Source organism: Takifugu rubripes, chromosome 16, assembly GCF_901000725.2.
Source record: "Takifugu rubripes chromosome 16, fTakRub1.2, whole genome shotgun sequence".
Lineage (NCBI taxonomy): Eukaryota > Metazoa > Chordata > Actinopteri > Tetraodontiformes > Tetraodontidae > Takifugu > Takifugu rubripes.
This window is the reverse complement of record NC_042300.1, coordinates 9,926,030-9,943,577: the sequence shown is the minus strand read 5'-3', so window position 1 is coordinate 9,943,577 and position 17,548 is coordinate 9,926,030. Positions and strand designations below refer to the sequence as shown.

The 17,548-nt window shown below is 44.3% G+C and overlaps 3 protein-coding genes across 4 annotated transcripts; all 3 read left to right on the top strand.

Annotated features, from left to right (window-relative positions):
• The first annotated feature begins 1,079 nt into the window (after nucleotides 1–1,079).
• LOC101079691 (adenylate kinase 7-like) lies at nucleotides 1,080–7,495 on the top strand. Of its 2 annotated transcripts, XR_003891402.1 has the most exons (19): nucleotides 1,080–1,373; nucleotides 1,434–1,601; nucleotides 1,887–2,001; nucleotides 2,091–2,185; nucleotides 2,263–2,373; nucleotides 2,457–2,540; nucleotides 2,632–2,720; nucleotides 2,906–2,996; nucleotides 3,073–3,150; nucleotides 3,355–3,504; nucleotides 3,842–3,970; nucleotides 4,105–4,201; nucleotides 4,327–4,455; nucleotides 4,534–4,599; nucleotides 4,742–4,939; nucleotides 5,309–5,526; nucleotides 5,601–5,759; nucleotides 5,843–5,940; nucleotides 7,121–7,495. XR_003891402.1 is itself a non-coding variant. In XM_029850058.1 (18 exons), exons 1-18 carry the CDS (start codon nucleotides 1,290–1,292, stop codon nucleotides 5,873–5,875), a joined length of 2,094 nt encoding a protein of 697 aa, XP_029705918.1. In that variant the 5' UTR covers nucleotides 1,080–1,289; the 3' UTR covers nucleotides 5,876–6,998. The 2 variants fall into 2 exon arrangements, 1 of the variants encoding a protein (XP_029705918.1); XM_029850058.1 differs by lacking the exon at nucleotides 7,121–7,495 and having other exon boundaries at nucleotides 5,843–6,998.
• Nucleotides 7,496–8,657: 1,162 nt separating this feature from the next.
• actc1a (actin alpha cardiac muscle 1a) lies at nucleotides 8,658–11,892 on the top strand. Its single transcript, XM_003971743.3, has 8 exons — nucleotides 8,658–8,809; nucleotides 9,948–10,101; nucleotides 10,181–10,309; nucleotides 10,404–10,599; nucleotides 10,666–10,827; nucleotides 11,033–11,224; nucleotides 11,356–11,537; nucleotides 11,621–11,892. The coding sequence occupies exons 2-8, from the start codon at nucleotides 9,973–9,975 to the stop codon at nucleotides 11,762–11,764; spliced, it is 1,134 nt and encodes a 377-aa protein (XP_003971792.1). The 5' UTR covers nucleotides 8,658–8,809; nucleotides 9,948–9,972; the 3' UTR covers nucleotides 11,765–11,892.
• Nucleotides 11,893–12,446: 554 nt separating this feature from the next.
• On the top strand, nucleotides 12,447–17,527 carry LOC105417570 (uncharacterized). Its single transcript, XM_011612121.2, has 14 exons — nucleotides 12,447–12,702; nucleotides 12,795–12,891; nucleotides 13,018–13,274; nucleotides 13,354–13,505; nucleotides 13,580–13,681; nucleotides 13,761–13,931; nucleotides 14,005–14,095; nucleotides 14,279–14,382; nucleotides 15,217–15,338; nucleotides 15,631–15,856; nucleotides 16,053–16,202; nucleotides 16,278–16,390; nucleotides 16,703–16,756; nucleotides 16,887–17,527. Exons 1-14 carry the CDS (start codon nucleotides 12,527–12,529, stop codon nucleotides 17,013–17,015), a joined length of 1,944 nt encoding a protein of 647 aa, XP_011610423.2. The 5' UTR covers nucleotides 12,447–12,526; the 3' UTR covers nucleotides 17,016–17,527.
• The last annotated feature ends 21 nt before the right edge of the window (nucleotides 17,528–17,548 follow it).

Genomic DNA, 17,548 nt, shown 5'->3' with positions numbered 1-17,548 from the left:
GGCTGTGGTTACAAAAACAGGTTAGAGAAAAGAACTGTGCCAATAAAGGTGCCTCCTTAAAGCTAGATTTGAACCAGCAACTCCAGGATGCCAGCATAGGGGTTGCCATAGTCTTCTGCTCTACCAGCAACACCAAAGTTTGAGAGTCACAGTTTGTAAAAGGAATATGGGGAACTAAGACTGAAGGAAAATTTAAATGATCCCCTCTAACAGATTTAAGTTTACCATCATCCACCACGTACTCTGTTGCACTGAGTAAATTGTTGGAGAGACTGCAAACATGGGAATGGTACATTACTTTATCGGGTCCACTGGAGTCCAGGGACGCTCCTGGCTCAGGTGCAACATCAAACGCGGCATGTTTGTATTCCAAATCTTGTTTTTCAAAAAAATAAAGATGCCGTGCCACCAAACATTGCCCGGAAACTGGTTCTTTCAGCCAAAACATTCAAACAAATGCTTACGTTGGCGCCTGTTGTACTTACTAGTTGGGGCTATGTGTTGTTTTTCACTACCTTCATGGATGAAAACAAACCATTGACCTTTTCACCTGTGCATTGTGATAAAAGCAGCGTTTGAAACAACTACTTGATAGAACACTGTGGAACACTCATCTCTTTCTGCCTTGTTATTTTGATCAGGAAACACGGAATTTGACCATGAAAATTATCAAAATATAGAGAAACCACACCCAACATCACAGAAAGCATAGACCAAAAGACAAATATTAAAACTTAGATTATTTTATTACTTTGTTTTTGAACATCTCATGGTTCAGACTTTGCACCCTCTAGTGGCAAGGTGAGGTACTGCATCACTTGCCTTCCCTGACAGCACGTCACTGGTCTCCATGGCAAAAGTGTTAAGAGTACCCTAAAAATTGTTTTTTATCTACTTGTGTATATAAAAAAGGAATGACATCATTCAAGGATCAAAGGTCAAAGGAGTGTTGGTTTAAAGCATCATTCATGAAAAATAATTCACTGTCCTCTACATCACTTTTATGATTAAGGCAGTCTTTGAGGCAGTCTTTACTATAAAAAAGATGCAAAATTCAGCTGGCCAGAGATTATTGTTCAAGCTCGCAGTCTTGTGACTAAATGTCGCATTGACCATATTAAAGCCAGTTAAACTCTTCTTCATTGATATTCTGTGTAATTTTCCGTACCTACAGGTGGCGGAAGTGAGACCGGAAGTTGTCCCGGTAAAGAAGCGAAGTAACGTAGCAACCTCGCCGAGTCCATAGCAACGGATCATTATATTCGTTACAGAGACGTATTTCCAGTAATATGGAAGACAAGAAACAACGCAATCGTCCCAAACGCATTTTCATCAACGACATCCATAAATACTCGTCCAAATACATCGCTCAGGTACTCAAACGACGCGTTGATTATCATTTTCTCCACCGTTCAACAGTCTTTCCTCCACAGTTCTTAGCGGGTTGTAATGTCAAAGAAAGCTCAGAGGATGAAGGATCGGAGACAGAGGCGGCGAGCTCCTCTCGTCCAGCTCAGCCTGCCTTTGAAATTGTGGGAACATCATTGGATTCTCCTGAACAAGAAGCAAAACAAAGGAACTTTCCATTCAAACTGTACTGTGTAAGTCTTGCACGAACAAGCGTGATTACATGGTGTGATTCTCGTGTTTTTCAGATGCAGAGATGAACTTCATTACTTCTTTAAGGCTCCACTGAGATATACAAGATATTACATGTTGTTCTGATTATTTCTGAATCTTAATGCTGCTCAATTACATCATATGATAAGAAAAACCACAAATTCCAACGGCATGTATTAACGACAGCATACTACTACTACTAATGCTAATAATAAAAATAACAATAAGAAGAATAGAATTTCTTGAAAACAACTGTCTTTTTTAAGTCACCCACTCGAGATGAGCTGCTTCAGGTTCTGCTGCAGTGTGACGTTGTGGTGTACAACATCTCAGAAAGTCTGACCAAACAGGAGATTGAGGAAGCAACATGGGCAATCACGGGTAAGAAACTGGATTACCACCAGTATTTGAATACGTAATAAAAAGCAGGGTCTTGGTGAATAGTTTGTGTCTGTTCCTCCCCCTCTCAGCCCTTCAAGCAGAGATGGACAGCTTCCAATCTCGGAAAATGTTCATTTTAGTCTCAACAGTGATGACCTGGGCTCTCACCAAGCCGCGTGATTCCGTACGTCTGCTGGAAAATTTTGTTGACTTGTTTCTTGATTAAAGCACGTCTTATGGGAATGTTCTGTTTATATTTAGGAAGATCCCGATGCTTTTCTAACAGAGGAGGACTTCAGAAGGAGGAGGCAACTGCCCAAGTTCAGAGACCACTACAGACTGGAAAATGATGTGCTTAAACTGCGAAAAGTTGTATGTGCATCGCTTAAAGAATAGTAACGTTTCATTCTCACAAGCATTTCATATCAAAGGTGATTTATTTTTCACAATCACAGAAAAAATGCAAGATTCTCAGTTATGTTGTAGCTTCTGGTCTGCAGTACGGAAAGGAAGAAAATCTTTTTCATTACTTTTTCAAGGTAGAGAAAATTTTATTTGCAAAAATAATCTCAGCCCGTTCAACGTTTCAGTTAAATCTTGTTTTTCTTTAAATTCTTTTTTTTAACACAGATGTCTTGGTTAATGCGTTTGCCAGAAGTTCCTCTATTTGGACCAGGCACAAACTACGTCCCTATGATTCATGTCCACGACCTTGCAGGGTGATTATTGATTGGTGATTAGAGCTAATGATGTAAATGCCTGCGGAGAGATGACTCCTTATTGTCCACGTGACCCCGATTCTGCTGTGGTACAAGCAGTGACACGCGAGCCTGCTTGCTAACCTGTTTTACAGCATGGTTTTTGCCTTATCCCCTGCTGTGCTCAACCCTTTTTATTTTTACAGAGTTCTTCAAAACGTCATTGAGCTCAAACCCAGGTCAAAGTACATACTTGCGGTCGATGACTCCAAGAACACTTTAGAGGAGGTTGCAAAGGTACGGTCAGGGCACGTTCGGTGCATCAGCTTTAAGAACAAAAAAGTAAGAAAAACGTCTTATTCTCATCCTACAGGTAATAAGTGAGACGCTTGGGTCTGGAAAACTACGCAAAGTACCAGAGGATGAAGCCACATCTACGGCAACTTTTCAGGTAAATTTTATAATTATGTATTATTAGTAGTAGTAGTAGTCACGGTAGTAGGACAAGTAGTACTGATATTCCATCTAAAATAAATCAGGCATGTTCTGTCTTCATATATCTTTATAACTTTCCGTTACTTCTTAAATATTTTGACTGGGTCAGTCCTTTGATGAGTAAATATTGAATCACTAAATAATATTATCTTCATTGCAGCCAGAGGAATGGGCGTGTTTGAGTATCGACCTACGCCTGGAAGCTTTTATCATAAAAGACTCCTTCAACATTGAGTGGAGATACGAAGACGGCCTGGTCAGCAACATAGAAAGCATCGTGGAGGAATTCAAAGAGGCCAGGCAGCTACTGGTGAGGCTTTACTCTCATCAATAGACGTCTTTGTTAATAATCTGCCTCTGCAGGTAGCCCTGGATGGGATCTTTCCATCCATTTGTCTTTCAAATGGGTCAATTTTTTAAAATTTGTTTATTGCTTCCTGATTCAGGCATTTTTTTAAAGTTTCTTTTTTTAATATACTGTGTATATTTACTGTCATTTTCCTAGCTGCTGTCCTGGGCCACGCAAACCAATTGCCTCTTGTGTGATAAAAGTAATTGTCTGAACTGAAGTGAACACTGTTATGCTAATGTCCTGCTTTATTCTTCCATCTCAAACAATGTCCTCTTCTTTCCATGTATTTCCATAGCCAGTCAGAATCTTTCTGTTTGGGCCTCCGGCAGTAGGGAAAACTACGGTTGCTCAGAAGCTGTGTCATCTTTATAAGATACAACACATCACGATCAATGAAGTAACAGAGGAAAAGGTCACACATTGGGTCAGTGGGAGCGCTGCATACTCTCAGCAGGAGTTACGCTGCCCCCTTGTGGAGATTTATGGCAAACGCTTTAAGGTCTGGAGGTAAATAAATACAATTTTTGAAAATTTCTTTCAAAATTTTCTTTTTTTTAGAAAGCAATTGTGGATGCATCAGAACATTTCAGTGAAAAGGAAGTGGCTGGTGCTCAAGCAGCGCTGGACAACATCAAGGAACACTGGGAAATAAACGGTGGTTAATCGCTCTTCTCAGGATCAGATGGAGACACAAGCAGCGCATTTACCTTATCTTTAAGAGATTTTGCACTTCTGCTTTCGACTCTCATTACAAAATAACCTGCGTGACTGGTCCTTTAGGTCAGCTGCCTGAACATCAGCTTTTTGAAATCTTGCAAGAAAAGCTCAATTCAAATCCCTGCAGGAACCAGGGATTTGTTCTCGATGGCTTCCCAAACACGTATGACCAAGCAAAGTCCATTTTCTCCGGTAAGATTATTTTTTTCACCATCCTTATGTCATTTATGTTGATAACATTGATAAGGATGTCATGTTTGTGTCATTTAGATGAAGATGCGTTAGACCAGGATCGCAGGTTCCAACAACCTGTGTGCAATCAGGAGATCACTCCAGGTTATATTTGATTTCCTTTTTTTGCTTTAGTTTGCCACATGTTTATTTAGGAAGTAGATTTATTAGCAAAATAACCTCAAATGAATCCCCTCCTTATAAATGATGCACTAAAGTCAATATTCTACTTTTTATTGGCTTTTAGAGCACATTTTTGTATTAGATGGACCAGATGACTTTCTGATTAAGAGAGTTCAGGGACTTCCACAGAGCGCCGTGGAGAGGACGCTTTACACCCAGGAGGAGTTTCTCTCTCGTCTACAGAGATACAGACAGCTCGGCGCTTCCTACGACTCCGTGGTGGACTACTTTGATGAGCTGGAGATTCACCCAGAATACATTGGTACTGTCTTCAAAGTCACAGTGTTCATTCAGGAAAAGAAGGGGAACAAGGAGGGGAAAAAAGCTTTTCAGAATTTGCAAAAAATCTTTGTGAATTTTGCAAATATGAAATGACATAAGCACCTTTTCCTATGTCAATTTCTATTAAATACAGTAAATAATTGAAGTTATAGTGGGGATGAATGCAGATTAAAGCGAACATTTCAATCCAGGTCCAGCTCCACTTGTCCTACGTCAGTTTGATTTTCTTTCCTGCTACAGATTAACCAGTTATCTTATTGTCTATATGCTAAGCTAAGATAGCAGCTTCTGACTCAGACACGTGAGCGGTGCTAAATTAATGAAACCTGGATCTTCACTTCTTTCGCAGACGTCAGCACAGCTGATCCAGAGTACAGAAATGTCGTGAAGACGATCACAGAGCTGGTGGGGCAACCTAAGAACTACGGCCTGAGCCCAGAGGAGCTGGAACAGGAGGAAAGAAGGCTCAAAGAGGAGGAGGACCAGAAGCTGGCCTTGGAGGCTGCCGAGAGGAAACACAGGAACGAAGTTGCCCTGGCTGAGATGGCGCTCCAGTATGAACAGTGGGTGAGTGCAGAGGGGCAGGAAAAAAAGCAAATCATAGGAGTAAATATGTTAAATTCTGTGATATTATTTCTCAGCAGAAAGATCTGGTTGAAGTGAAGAGCCAGGAGGAAGAGCTGGAGGAAGCTCTTGCTCTTCCTTTGAGGAACTACCTGATGAAGAATGTGATACCCCCTCTCTCTGAGGCCTTGCTGGACTGCTCCAAGATCAAACCAGAGGACCCTGTCAACTTTCTGGTGCTTCCACACTGTAGAGCACGTGAGCGACTTTGCTGAACTGATAGTGAACTAACTCACACTGTCTTTGACTTCTGCTGCAGGCTGAACATCTGCTTTTGAACATTCAGCAATAAAACAGCACTAAAAAGCTGGAAAGACAAAAAGTGGATGGCTGGCTGTCAACACGCTGACAGGCTGGGTAATAACATACTTCTACATTGTGGAGTGAATGATTTGGGATTAATAAATGTTCCGGATTATATCAGTGACTGACCTCATTGCATCGCCTTCCACGTGGCTTCATTGTATCTGCAGAGGATTTTTAGTTACACCCAGTTTCACACAGGGCCCCCACCTGTGCCTTCCCTCACAGCTCAGGACAATAGATCGCTGGCATGGAAACTTTTGAAGCACTCCACATATTTATAGCGCTGACTTTATCAGAGAACCTGCTGGCAACCAGGCCGGCATATTCAAAGCACAGTGATGCTGAAAGGAGCAGCTTCATGAATGGAAACTCCTGACCATGTATAGGAAACATGGAAGAGGACAGTATATAAGAAGTTGAGGTTCCTTTTTTGATGATGTACAGCATGAGATAGCCATTAAGTACAGGCAATCTCAACAAAAGGCCCCGAGAATTCACTTTTTCTTACAGTAATAAAAGTCATAGGGTCAAATGACAGCTGTCATTGTCAGACTATACCTGCTGAATTATGGGTAACACCAGCGGTGTCGGCTTCCAGACGGGGCGGCTGTTCACAGCCGCTACATGACCCATTAGTGGAGCTGCAGCTGGGTGACGAGGAACAGCCCTGCTCATTCACCAGCAGCAGCTGATTACAGCCGAGCCTCACACCCAAACCTGGAGCCATGCGGCGAGCACCAAGGGTCTTTGTCACTTGAATCCGTCTTGCTTGTGGAAGATAAGACAAGACAGAACGGTCAGCGTTGCAACAAGAAACAAGGGGAGGAAGAGCAAAACGAAGTAGCCTCGCCAGATCTTTTCCATAATTGTTCCGGAGCATCAGTGTCGTGACAAATGAAATGGTGGTTATTAGAAAAAACAGACCTGAAAAATAACAGTGAACTAAAATCAGCCAGATCTGTTTCCCATCACAATGATGATGAATCTCATCGTTTTCTACCAAGCATACAAACAAACCAGCACATCTTGTCTACAGGCTGCAGAAATAAAAAGAAGAAGAAACTAATGCAGAGAAAAAGCAAGAATTAAAGAGGCCCCCAACACCCAGGAGGCCTCATAAATCAGTGTCCAACCAGGACTGTTACAAAGCAATTGTTGTCAACAGCTGCTAAAGCGACTGCTTGTGTGTGTGTGTGTGTGTGTGTGTGTGTGTGTGCGTGCGTGCGTGCAGGGGTGGTGTCGGATGGGGGGGTCAGCTGGGAGGACAGACAACCCTACCTACGTTCCCTTTTAAGGGCAAATGTCCTCCAAACCCACGACCCTGTTGCAGCGCCATCTGCTTTATCCTGATAAAGAAGTGGCGACAATGACGCGCCGAGGAAAGAAAGAAAAAAGTGCTGCTTCTTGCTCTTCTTCTCCGCCTGGAAGGGAACTGTTGACAAAACAGCGCCGGGTTCATCAGCGCCGGGTTCATCAGCGCCGGGTTCATCAGCGCCGGGCGTCTGAGAGGCAGAGCTGGCAGGCTTCCCTCTCCCTTTTACTGAGGGGTCGTTAATTTATCATTAATCCTTCTCGTTGTTTGCAATAAAGGTGTGTTTTATGCCTTTATTTATTTGATGGCTTCCTTAAAGACTAACAGATGCTGCAAAGCATCAGGGGACTCCTTCACTGTGGCTTCTTCACTTAAAAAAAAGCATTTATTTGCTTCAACCTCTCCTTTCTGCTTCCTCCCTTCAGCAGAAAAGGGAAGAATTCCCACAAATACCTGAATACTTGCATAATTTAAAGGGGACTGCATCAACGCACAAGTCCTGCAGCCAGAGCGGCTCACGTCTGTGACTGGAAAGCTACAAATAGAAGTAGATAGTAGGTTAGAAGCATCTCTGCCTGAAGCTCATTAGCAGCACATGGCCACAAATGGAATATTTCAGCGTCTCCGTGGTATGGGGGTTATTTACATTCTTAATGCAGTCACGGTGGCCTGATAGGGCTCCGGTAGGGGATGTGGGGGCAGTGCGAGGTGACGAATAAGGAGCCGAGCCTGAGCCTGCTGTCTGCGGCACCTGTCAGGCACCATTTCCCTAAAAGGAGAAGCTGGAGCCAATCAGAGCTCGTCCCTGCCCGTGCAGGACATCCCAGGGATCCGTCGCCAGTCTGGGCTGGAACCGCGGTCAACTCCTCGCAACCCCCCTATTGTAAAAAAAAATAAATAAAACTTACAATTTGGCCTCTCAGCTGTCTGGCATGTTTCTGACCCCCCTTCCTCCTGACACTTCCTCCCCACGCCACTGGCACACCATCGCAGTCGGGTGCCCTCAGACTGCTCTTTAACCGTCTTAGATTACACTCACCCCCTCCAGTCACCCACTTCCCCGGTGCCCTGTTAGGGCTCAGTCATATTTACACATGCTCTGAGACAGTAGCAAGGATGCTGTTAATGACAGACAGAAATATAAACTTATTAAGTGGATAATATTTGAACCGAGATGTTCTGAGTAATGTTCTGCCACGTAAATATTAGCATTGTTTAACCAACATAACATTTGCATATTTTAAAACAAATAAGATACCCTAAAAATGTACATATTCATGTACTAATGTGTCCCATAGCAAACTATTGGTCAAAGTGCTGAAAACCCATTTATAGAACTTCCTATCTACTGTTTAATTCACTGCTATACTGGGATACGCCGTCATGAAACTTTCATCTCCAAGGCAACGCCTCCAGGTCGGTGGCGTTCTCTGACACAAGATCCACTTTACTGAACCATTTGGCCAGGCAGCACTTAATTTGGGCTTGTGTGAACCCCTGAGCCCGCCCACCAGCCCTGGCCTCAGGACACTTAGGATGTATTTAAGAACCCCTCTGCACCAACACAATCTGTCCCAGTGAAAACTCCAGTCTTGTGGTAACAACTCGGTGAGTCTTTCTCTTCCATTTACAGTCATTTTGTTGGTTTTGGGGACTTGGGGGGATGAGTTAATGCTGTTGCTGCTGCCATAATATGGACATACATCATCTAGTGTAAATATAATTTATGTTATGTATTGATTGTGTGTTTTTTGGAGGGGAAGAGTTGAGCTTAGGATGGAGTTGCACCATACAGAAAGAATACCTACATTTAAGAACAGATAGATGATGTAGGGATGGAATATTTAGTTTTAAAACAAGTCCAGCATCAGATAAAACAGAGCACATTTGAAGCTGTCTTGTTTAGGCTGCTTAAAGTTGCTGAAAAAGCCGATTAAACCCCAAATCTGTAGCCGTTTAGATGAATGATGCTGTGTAATATGAGTGAACTTTAATCATAGATTCACTTTGATCTTTGCATTGGCAGCAATGAACAAATTTAATTACAGCTAATTCAGTAATATAGGATTACATCATTATTGCCACAGCCTGTTGGCACCACATGATGAATCTATGTTTGCTTGTCCAGCAGGAGTCACAAGGAACAATAAACTAGACGGCCTTGTAGTTAAAAAGTATGTTTTTAAAAACATCAGCTTTAATGCTCGATCGACTTTAAAGAGACACTTTCAGAAGATTGCTTCAGTGCTCAGGAGGTGAGAGATGTTGCTGCCACGATGCTGCCTCTTGACCTGTGGAATGTGACCAGAGATTGTGGAAGGATTTGGGCACATGGTCCAGATCCAAACAGAGAGGCCCACTGTCACCACTGTTAGGGTTAGCAGCTGGGTAACGACCGAGGCGACTGCTGCCGCTTGTCGTGAAAACACACCGCCTCAGCTGTTAGCTGGCTCAACCACGAGCTACGGGGGGGTGAGAGGGAGGTGGAGGGAGACAGAGGTCCTGAGACTAAAAATAGACCGTGTGTGTGTGTGTGTGTGTGTGTGTGTTTCAGCCAGTTAGGCAGCTGCGAGAGTGAGAAGGGATTAGAGCACTCACAGGTGTCCTTAACCCTCCCTAAAATGGTGTCGCATTATTTCTCGGTGTCAACTAATAAGAATTGATAACCAAGGACAATAAAAGCTTGGTTTAAAGGAGCAGCGTCCGCTCTAACGCTCTCTCTGCTTCTGTCTTCTGTCTAATCCAGAAGGCCATCCTAAAAAAGACCAAACATGTGCGACGACGACGAGACCACCGCCCTCGTGTGCGACAACGGCTCTGGCCTGGTCAAGGCTGGGTTTGCCGGTGATGATGCTCCCCGCGCCGTCTTCCCCTCCATCGTGGGACGTCCCCGTCATCAGGTGAGAAGACCCGCCACACACTCGTTTATCACCTGACCTCTGCGAAGAAGGTCGTAAATGTGTCCCGTGTATTTGCCAGGGTGTCATGGTGGGCATGGGTCAGAAAGACAGCTATGTAGGAGACGAGGCCCAGAGCAAGAGGGGTATCCTGACTCTGAAGTACCCCATCGAGCACGGCATCATCACAAACTGGGATGACATGGAGAAGGTGATGGGGCTTTTTGGGCTGAGATTTTCTTTGACAGCTCCAGTTTATTCCAATCCCCTTAAATGTTTCCCTAATGTGCTCTCCCATTCAACAGATCTGGCACCACACCTTCTACAACGAGCTCCGCGTGGCCCCAGAGGAGCATCCCACCCTGCTGACTGAAGCCCCCCTCAACCCTAAAGCCAACAGGGAGAAGATGACCCAGATCATGTTTGAGACCTTCAACGTCCCCGCCATGTATGTGGCTATCCAGGCCGTGCTGTCCCTCTACGCCTCCGGTCGTACCACTGGTGAGTGTTCAGGTGACTTTTTGGCCTTCTGCGCCTACATTTCCTGACAAATCCTTTTCCGGGCAGGTATTGTGCTGGACTCCGGCGATGGCGTGACCCACAACGTGCCCATCTATGAGGGTTACGCTCTGCCCCACGCCATCATGCGTCTGGATCTGGCCGGTCGCGATCTGACTGACTACTTGATGAAGATCCTGACTGAGCGTGGCTACTCCTTCGTCACCACTGGTGAGGAGTCCCTTTCAGCCACCCAGTAATATGCTGGTGTTTTCATCAGATTAATCAGAAAAAATTATTCTCCCTGTTGCATGAACTCTCATAAAGGGCTGAAGTTAAAATAGGAAAACAATTCTCTCATTTAGATTTGATGCAAGGGTGGTGAATTATTCCAAACTCATTAGCCAGGTCTAAACTGTGATTTTCCTCCTGTCAGCTGAGCGTGAGATTGTGCGTGACATCAAGGAGAAGCTGTGCTACGTGGCTCTGGACTTTGAGAACGAGATGGCCACCGCCGCCTCCTCCTCCTCTCTGGAAAAGAGCTACGAGCTGCCCGACGGTCAAGTCATCACCATTGGAAACGAACGTTTCCGTTGCCCCGAGACCCTCTTCCAGCCTTCTTTCATCGGTGAGCTGATGGTGAACATTAAGTTAGTGGATGGACATGATTTGCTGATTTGTTTTGCTGTCGTCGCTATTTTCCAGTTAAATTTAGCTGAGTCGGTATCAGAAAACTTACCATGTCCCTCACCTGCTCAGGTATGGAGTCTGCTGGAATCCATGAGACGGCCTACAACAGCATCATGAAGTGTGACATTGATATCCGTAAGGACCTGTACGCCAACAACGTGCTGTCTGGTGGAACCACCATGTACCCTGGTATTGCTGACCGCATGCAGAAGGAGATCACAGCCCTGGCCCCCAGCACCATGAAGATCAAGGTGAGTCCGACGTTTCAAAGGAAGTCTATGTGTTCAGCATCTTCTCAAACTGTTCTGGAACCCACGCGCCCCTCTGCCCGCAGATCATCGCTCCCCCTGAGAGGAAGTACTCTGTCTGGATCGGAGGTTCCATCCTGGCCTCCCTGTCCACCTTCCAGCAGATGTGGATCAGCAAGCAGGAGTACGATGAGGCCGGCCCCTCCATCGTCCACAGGAAGTGCTTCTAAATCTCCAAACCACCACCACCACCAACTTCACAGATACCCGTTTTCCAACAATATCTGTATTTCTACTGTGCCTTTTGCTGTATATACATGTACTGTTGTAATAAAAATGATAGATGCTTTTGACAGAACCTTTCTGTTTCTGCTGATCTCAACATCCTTAACTCAAACCCTTTACGTCTCCATCAACTCCTCTCATAGAAATACAAGCAAAAGAAGCAAGTTTAAGGTTTACACGCCATAAATGAATGCACCATTACATCATTACAGAAACTTATAGAGCTTCATTAGATCATTATTCATCATGTTAAATTATTCCGGAATGCAAATCAAATTTCCTGAAGCGGAACAGTTTTTGATCAAATTCTCACTGTGAAAATCGGCTATGTTGATTGCAATTAGGCGGTGAATGAGGATTTAAATTGTTGAGCATAAACGATCGACACATGATGAAGTGAATGATCGGAGGGGGAGACTATTTTGAACAACTTTTACCTCTGCGCACCTAACTCTAAAGTCAATCTTCACATTGGGAACAGCAAACTTTTTCCATTTATTAAAAAAAGCAACATTATTGTCAAACCAAAGAAGTCAAAGTTCAGATTTACCACCCTGCCTGTGGAGCCTGAACACAACACTTTCACTTCCTTTTCACCTGAGGCCCAGGTGATGTGGATTAGCGTGATAAAGCTGTCCTCTGTGGTTCACTCAGAGAGTGACGGGTTACTGTAGGACACAGATCTTCTCCTCACACTGTTCATAAGCATGAAGGTCACGGACAGTAGTGTGATCCGCTTTCACCTCCAAGTTCTTCATGGGATAACTGTGAAGAGCATCGAGGGAAGGAAAGACAGGCTTTTCATCAGTGGAGCAAAGATCTTTGGGGTTCCCCTGGAGAATTTACCCAGAAGATACATTCCCGAGTTTGGGCTGGTACCATGGTGAGTGAGAGCGGTGGGTTCAGAAGGGTTCCGTTGCTCCAGCGGTGTGAAACAGCAGCTCAGACATGAACCCTGTGTACGTTGTGTCTCAGCTTTCTGGTGGACGCTTGTTCGTTTCTTCTGGAGCGTGCTGCGACTGTAGGCCTGTTCAGGAAGCCAGGCTCTCTCCCTCGCATCAAGACCGTCAGGGTAGGATGTGGATTTCCTGGACAAAACTATCAACTTTAGTATGTTTTACATGCTGCTTTTCTATCTTCGTTTTGAGCAACACAACTAACGATGATTTGGATGTAAAACATCCTGTGTCCATTCCAGACTAAGCTGAATAATGGGGAGACGTGTCTGTCCACAGCCCTCCCCTACGACGTGGCCACTCTCATCAAACAGTTCTGCCGGGAGCTTCCAGAACCTCTGTTTCCCACGGAGCTCCACACAGCTCTGCTCAAAGCCCAGGCGCTACCCAACGCTAAAGACAAAACTTCAGCCCTCCAGTTGCTGTCCTGTCTGCTGCCTGCCCGAAACTCTTCCTGTCTGCATTATCTGTTCAACTTCCTGTCCAGAGTTTCTCAGAGGTTTGGTGCTAATAGCTGGAACAGAGGTCTCCGCTGTAACAAATTTTTATTATCAGAAATGATGACTGTTGTTCCACAGGTGCGCCGAAAACCTGATGACCAGTTCGAACCTCGCTACAGTCTTTGCACCCTGTCTTTTACCACCTCCCAGCAAGGCAGAGATGTCCGAAAGTCGACTTGAGTTGAGAGTCCTCGTCCTGCATGCCTTCATTGAAAATCCGCACCTGTTTGGTAATGACATCAACCCTCATTTGATCTTATTGTTGTCTTGCATCAGACCTGCTAGAAGGGTTTGTATTTGCCAGGCGTCATCCCTAAAGATGTCATGGACAGCATGGAATTTCTGGTGAATTTCAAGCATTCCAACGATGCGAAAAAGGGCAACAGAAGAAGACACACTTTAAAAGGTCAAAATGAACAAATGTATTCTTGTAGCTTCCAAAAATGTTCTTCAAAGTGCTCCTCAATGTTATTTTCCTTAAATAGTCCGATCTATGAAGGCGATGCCTTGGGTTCAAGGAAAGTCGAGGGTGAGGACTACAATTTCTGGTACCGAGCATGGATCCACCTCAGGAGACAGAAAACCGCTCAGGAGAAGCCTGGGTCTGGAGACTTTCCCTAATGTTCTCCTTTTTAGGAGCTACGATCCATGCACAGGTAAAATAATAACCTAGAAGCAGCATCTGGACCGGCTCGTACGGACTCCTGATTTGATATAAATTCTCGATAGACCAAGATTACAGTCATGCAAAGGCTTCTACGAACGACCGCGGAGTCACTGACAGGGAGCCATGCAAGGTCCCACAAGAGGGAATAAAAAGGTAAATTATGTGTCTGTATAAAAGTGCAACCACAGCAAAAAGATCTCACCATGAAAGTGTATGTACACCCTGCGACTTCATCTCCTTTGTGTGCTTAAATCGCATATTTTGACAAAGTATTGTTTTTGTTGTGCGTATTCTATGTGAGAAATGATCACGTATGATTATGATTCTATTTTGTAGAGATCTACATGAGTTCTCTGGATGCAGCCAGGAGGCGGGTGGTTCTCCTTTTCTCACCGGTGTTGGGAGGCTGCAGCTCACATCGTGGAGGAGAAGCACCTCTTTATGAAATGGAGTGTTGTGATTGAGTTTATGATTAACGAAGAACCGCATTTGAAGGTTTCAAGTTTTAAATGTGCTAAGTTACAGTTGTATAGTTCATATAGATTTTTAAGGAATTTTAGCATTGCACAACTAATTTTAATTGTTTGACACAGCTTTATTCTATCTACATGTTTATTTGACAATATTTTAAAGTGATGTGGCAGCACTTTAATGTCTACACAATATTAAATGTGTGTTTATGTATTAATTTTATGGAATAAAGTTGGTCATTTTACGTATTTCTTGAGTAAATAGATTATTTTGCATATAGGACAGTTCTTACGGTAGAATTATAATAATTAGCCTAGCATAATGAACAATATGAAAACCAGGAGGAAAGGTGATTTTTGAACATAAACCTTATAAAGTTTTGAAGTTATTTAAGTTGGGTTTATAAATGTCAGTCATGCTCAGGTTTGCTTTCAGTAAACTTGACTTTTTTTAAATTAGCTTCATTATCTATTATATGTGTAATTACTGATCCACAATAACAGTCAGAGGAGAGAATAGTTGGTATCTTAGTAACTAGATGAGCCATGAAGTGAGGCGGACCGCGTCTTCCACATTGCGTAACAGCCAGAAAAGGAAATAATGTTTCGTCCTTTAAAGTAAAAGTGGAACAACGCTGAACATTGATTTGGCGTCTTACATTCACGCCTTCCGAACAAGGAGAATGAACAAACAATACGTAAAAACAACTTTTATCCGAGTCAAAGGGCCGACGGAACTTGGAGTATCCGCATTCTGAAATCGCTTTTCATTAGTGGTTGTGAACGTAACTTTACTTTGAAAAGCGGAAGTGGGTGGTTTGACCTGCAGCCCATCGCGTGGCGCTTTACTCGCGCTGTCGGCAGGTGCGTCCATCAGCGCGGACACGAAGAAAGAAAAGCGCATCTGGCTGAGTTGGGATCAAATTGTGAGTTTTGCAGAATTTGAATCACAAATTCCAAATGGCATTTGATTAAGGGTGTCCTTCGAAAGGGCTCGTTTTGTTTGATAGTCGTATTGCGCAGGTGTTTTTTAACGTTGGCCTCCGCTGTTTACAAAGCGCGATGCTGTATTGTGTTTACGTTAAAACCAAAGCAAACCGTCCGACGACACACCCTTTATTGATTCGATATAAATAACCGACTATATAAATAACCGTCTTGCATGAGGTTGGGAGCCGTAGCTGCGTTTGCTGACGTCCGTCCCGCTTCACCCCGCAGATGACAGAGTTTCGCTCCGCTGTGCGGTTCGGCTTCCTCGGCCTCCTCCTCGGCTTGCAGCTCGGCAGCGTTGCGGCGCGCAGACCCCGCACGGCAGACCAGGTGTCCGAGGACGATGTTCAGCGGCTCCTGCACGGTGTCATTGAGCAGCTAGGCATCGCACGTCCCAGGGTGGAGTATCCGGCCCATCAGGCCACCAACATCGTCGGTCCCCAAAGCATACAGGGTAGGTTGGGTGCATTTTTCTGGGTTAAAAATAGACATTAACGCCTGTTTTTCTGGTGCTTTTTCAATAAATTAACTTATATTTCTGCTCAGTGTTTCTTTATCTGTACAAGCGATATTTGTTTAGCCAGGCTAGGAATAAATGACTGTCAAGCTGTCAAGGCTTCGATGCGGTAATTGCCGTGTTCTTCCACAAGGTGGCGCTCACGAGGGCCTGCAGCTCCTCGGTCCGTTTGGAAACATCCCCAACTTTGTGGCCGAGTTGACGGGAGATAATGTTCCCAAAGATGTCACTGACGACCACGGATACCCAGACCCTCCGAATCCATGTCCTGTTGGGAAGACCGGTACGTGGTTTTGGTGGAAGCAGACTGATGAATACGTAGTATTGACTGACAACGTTTACACTTTGGCGCTTGCAGCAGCAGATGGCTGTCTGGAAAACGCTCCGGACACAGCCGAGTTCAGCAGACGGTTTCAGAATCACCAGAATCTATTCGACCCCGTGCACGACTACGCAGCCCTGCCAAAGTGGGTGAGTGTGAGGAAGAGCAGGATGGTGGCTTTCAATCAGCCTTGAAATGTTTTAAAATAAAAATACTGAAGTATTTGATGAAATATTTCCAAAGAGCACTGCTTTCTCCTGTTTTCCTCCCCTGCGGGTGTCCGGTTCTGGTCACAATTCTGCTTTTTCTGGCAGCAGCGGACAAACAAAAGGAAGAGAAGACATTGGTCAATACCAGCGTGATTGTTTTGGCCCGAGGAGCCGTTTTTCATTCCCCCACTAGAACGAAAAGAACTTGGTGTAAAGCAGTGACTTAAGGGCTGAAGTGTTTTTCCTGTGCAGGACAAAGAGCGTTTGTTCCAAAAACTGAAGGAAAGACCAAGGAGACGACAACGGGTACAGTGCTTGTTTTTTTTTCCCTTCATCCCTTTCGATGGTTCAGAAACCTCATTTTTAAAAATGCTCCCCACCGTATTTATGATGTGTCGTCAGTCTGTAAAGCGACGCTTCCTCTGACTCCCTGCAGAGTGTCAACCCCTACCTACAGGGACAGAGACTGGATAATGTTGTTGCCAAGAAATCGGTCCCCCGCTTCTCCGAGGAAGAGGAGGAAGAGGCGCCGACCGGCTCAGCCGCCAGCGGACCCACCAACTGATGTACGCTCAGTTTTAACACCACACTCTCAATCATTTTGGGCTTGGGTTAATATTTGAATCTTTCAGTTGTAACTGTGGGTGTAATGGATACTCTTTTTTGAACTTATAAACTTACTTTTCAGAATATCACGAATATTAATTCATTGTGGGCCAAGAGGAGGAAACATTTTTTGAAAATATGAATTTGAGAAACATTGCAGAATAAACGTCACGTGGTTAAAATTAACATGTTCTGAGCTTTGGTGGGCGGTGTACGCTATGTCAACAAGTTTATTTTTAAGTATGTAGCAGGTTATGGAAAGGAGAGACGTGGTCACTCTTAATTTTACTAATAGGCTTTTGGTGCATGTCTTGATTTGACCGAAATGATCAACTCAATTGTGTCCAACTTTTGTCACGTGATTATTCTGTAAAAAGTGCTGCCACTTTACAACAAGAAGATTTTCTACAGGCAGCAGTGAGTTTCCTTTTCTCTGTATGGTCAAATAAACTATTTATCCGCATTGAGAAACGTTTGGAGATTTATTTCCCC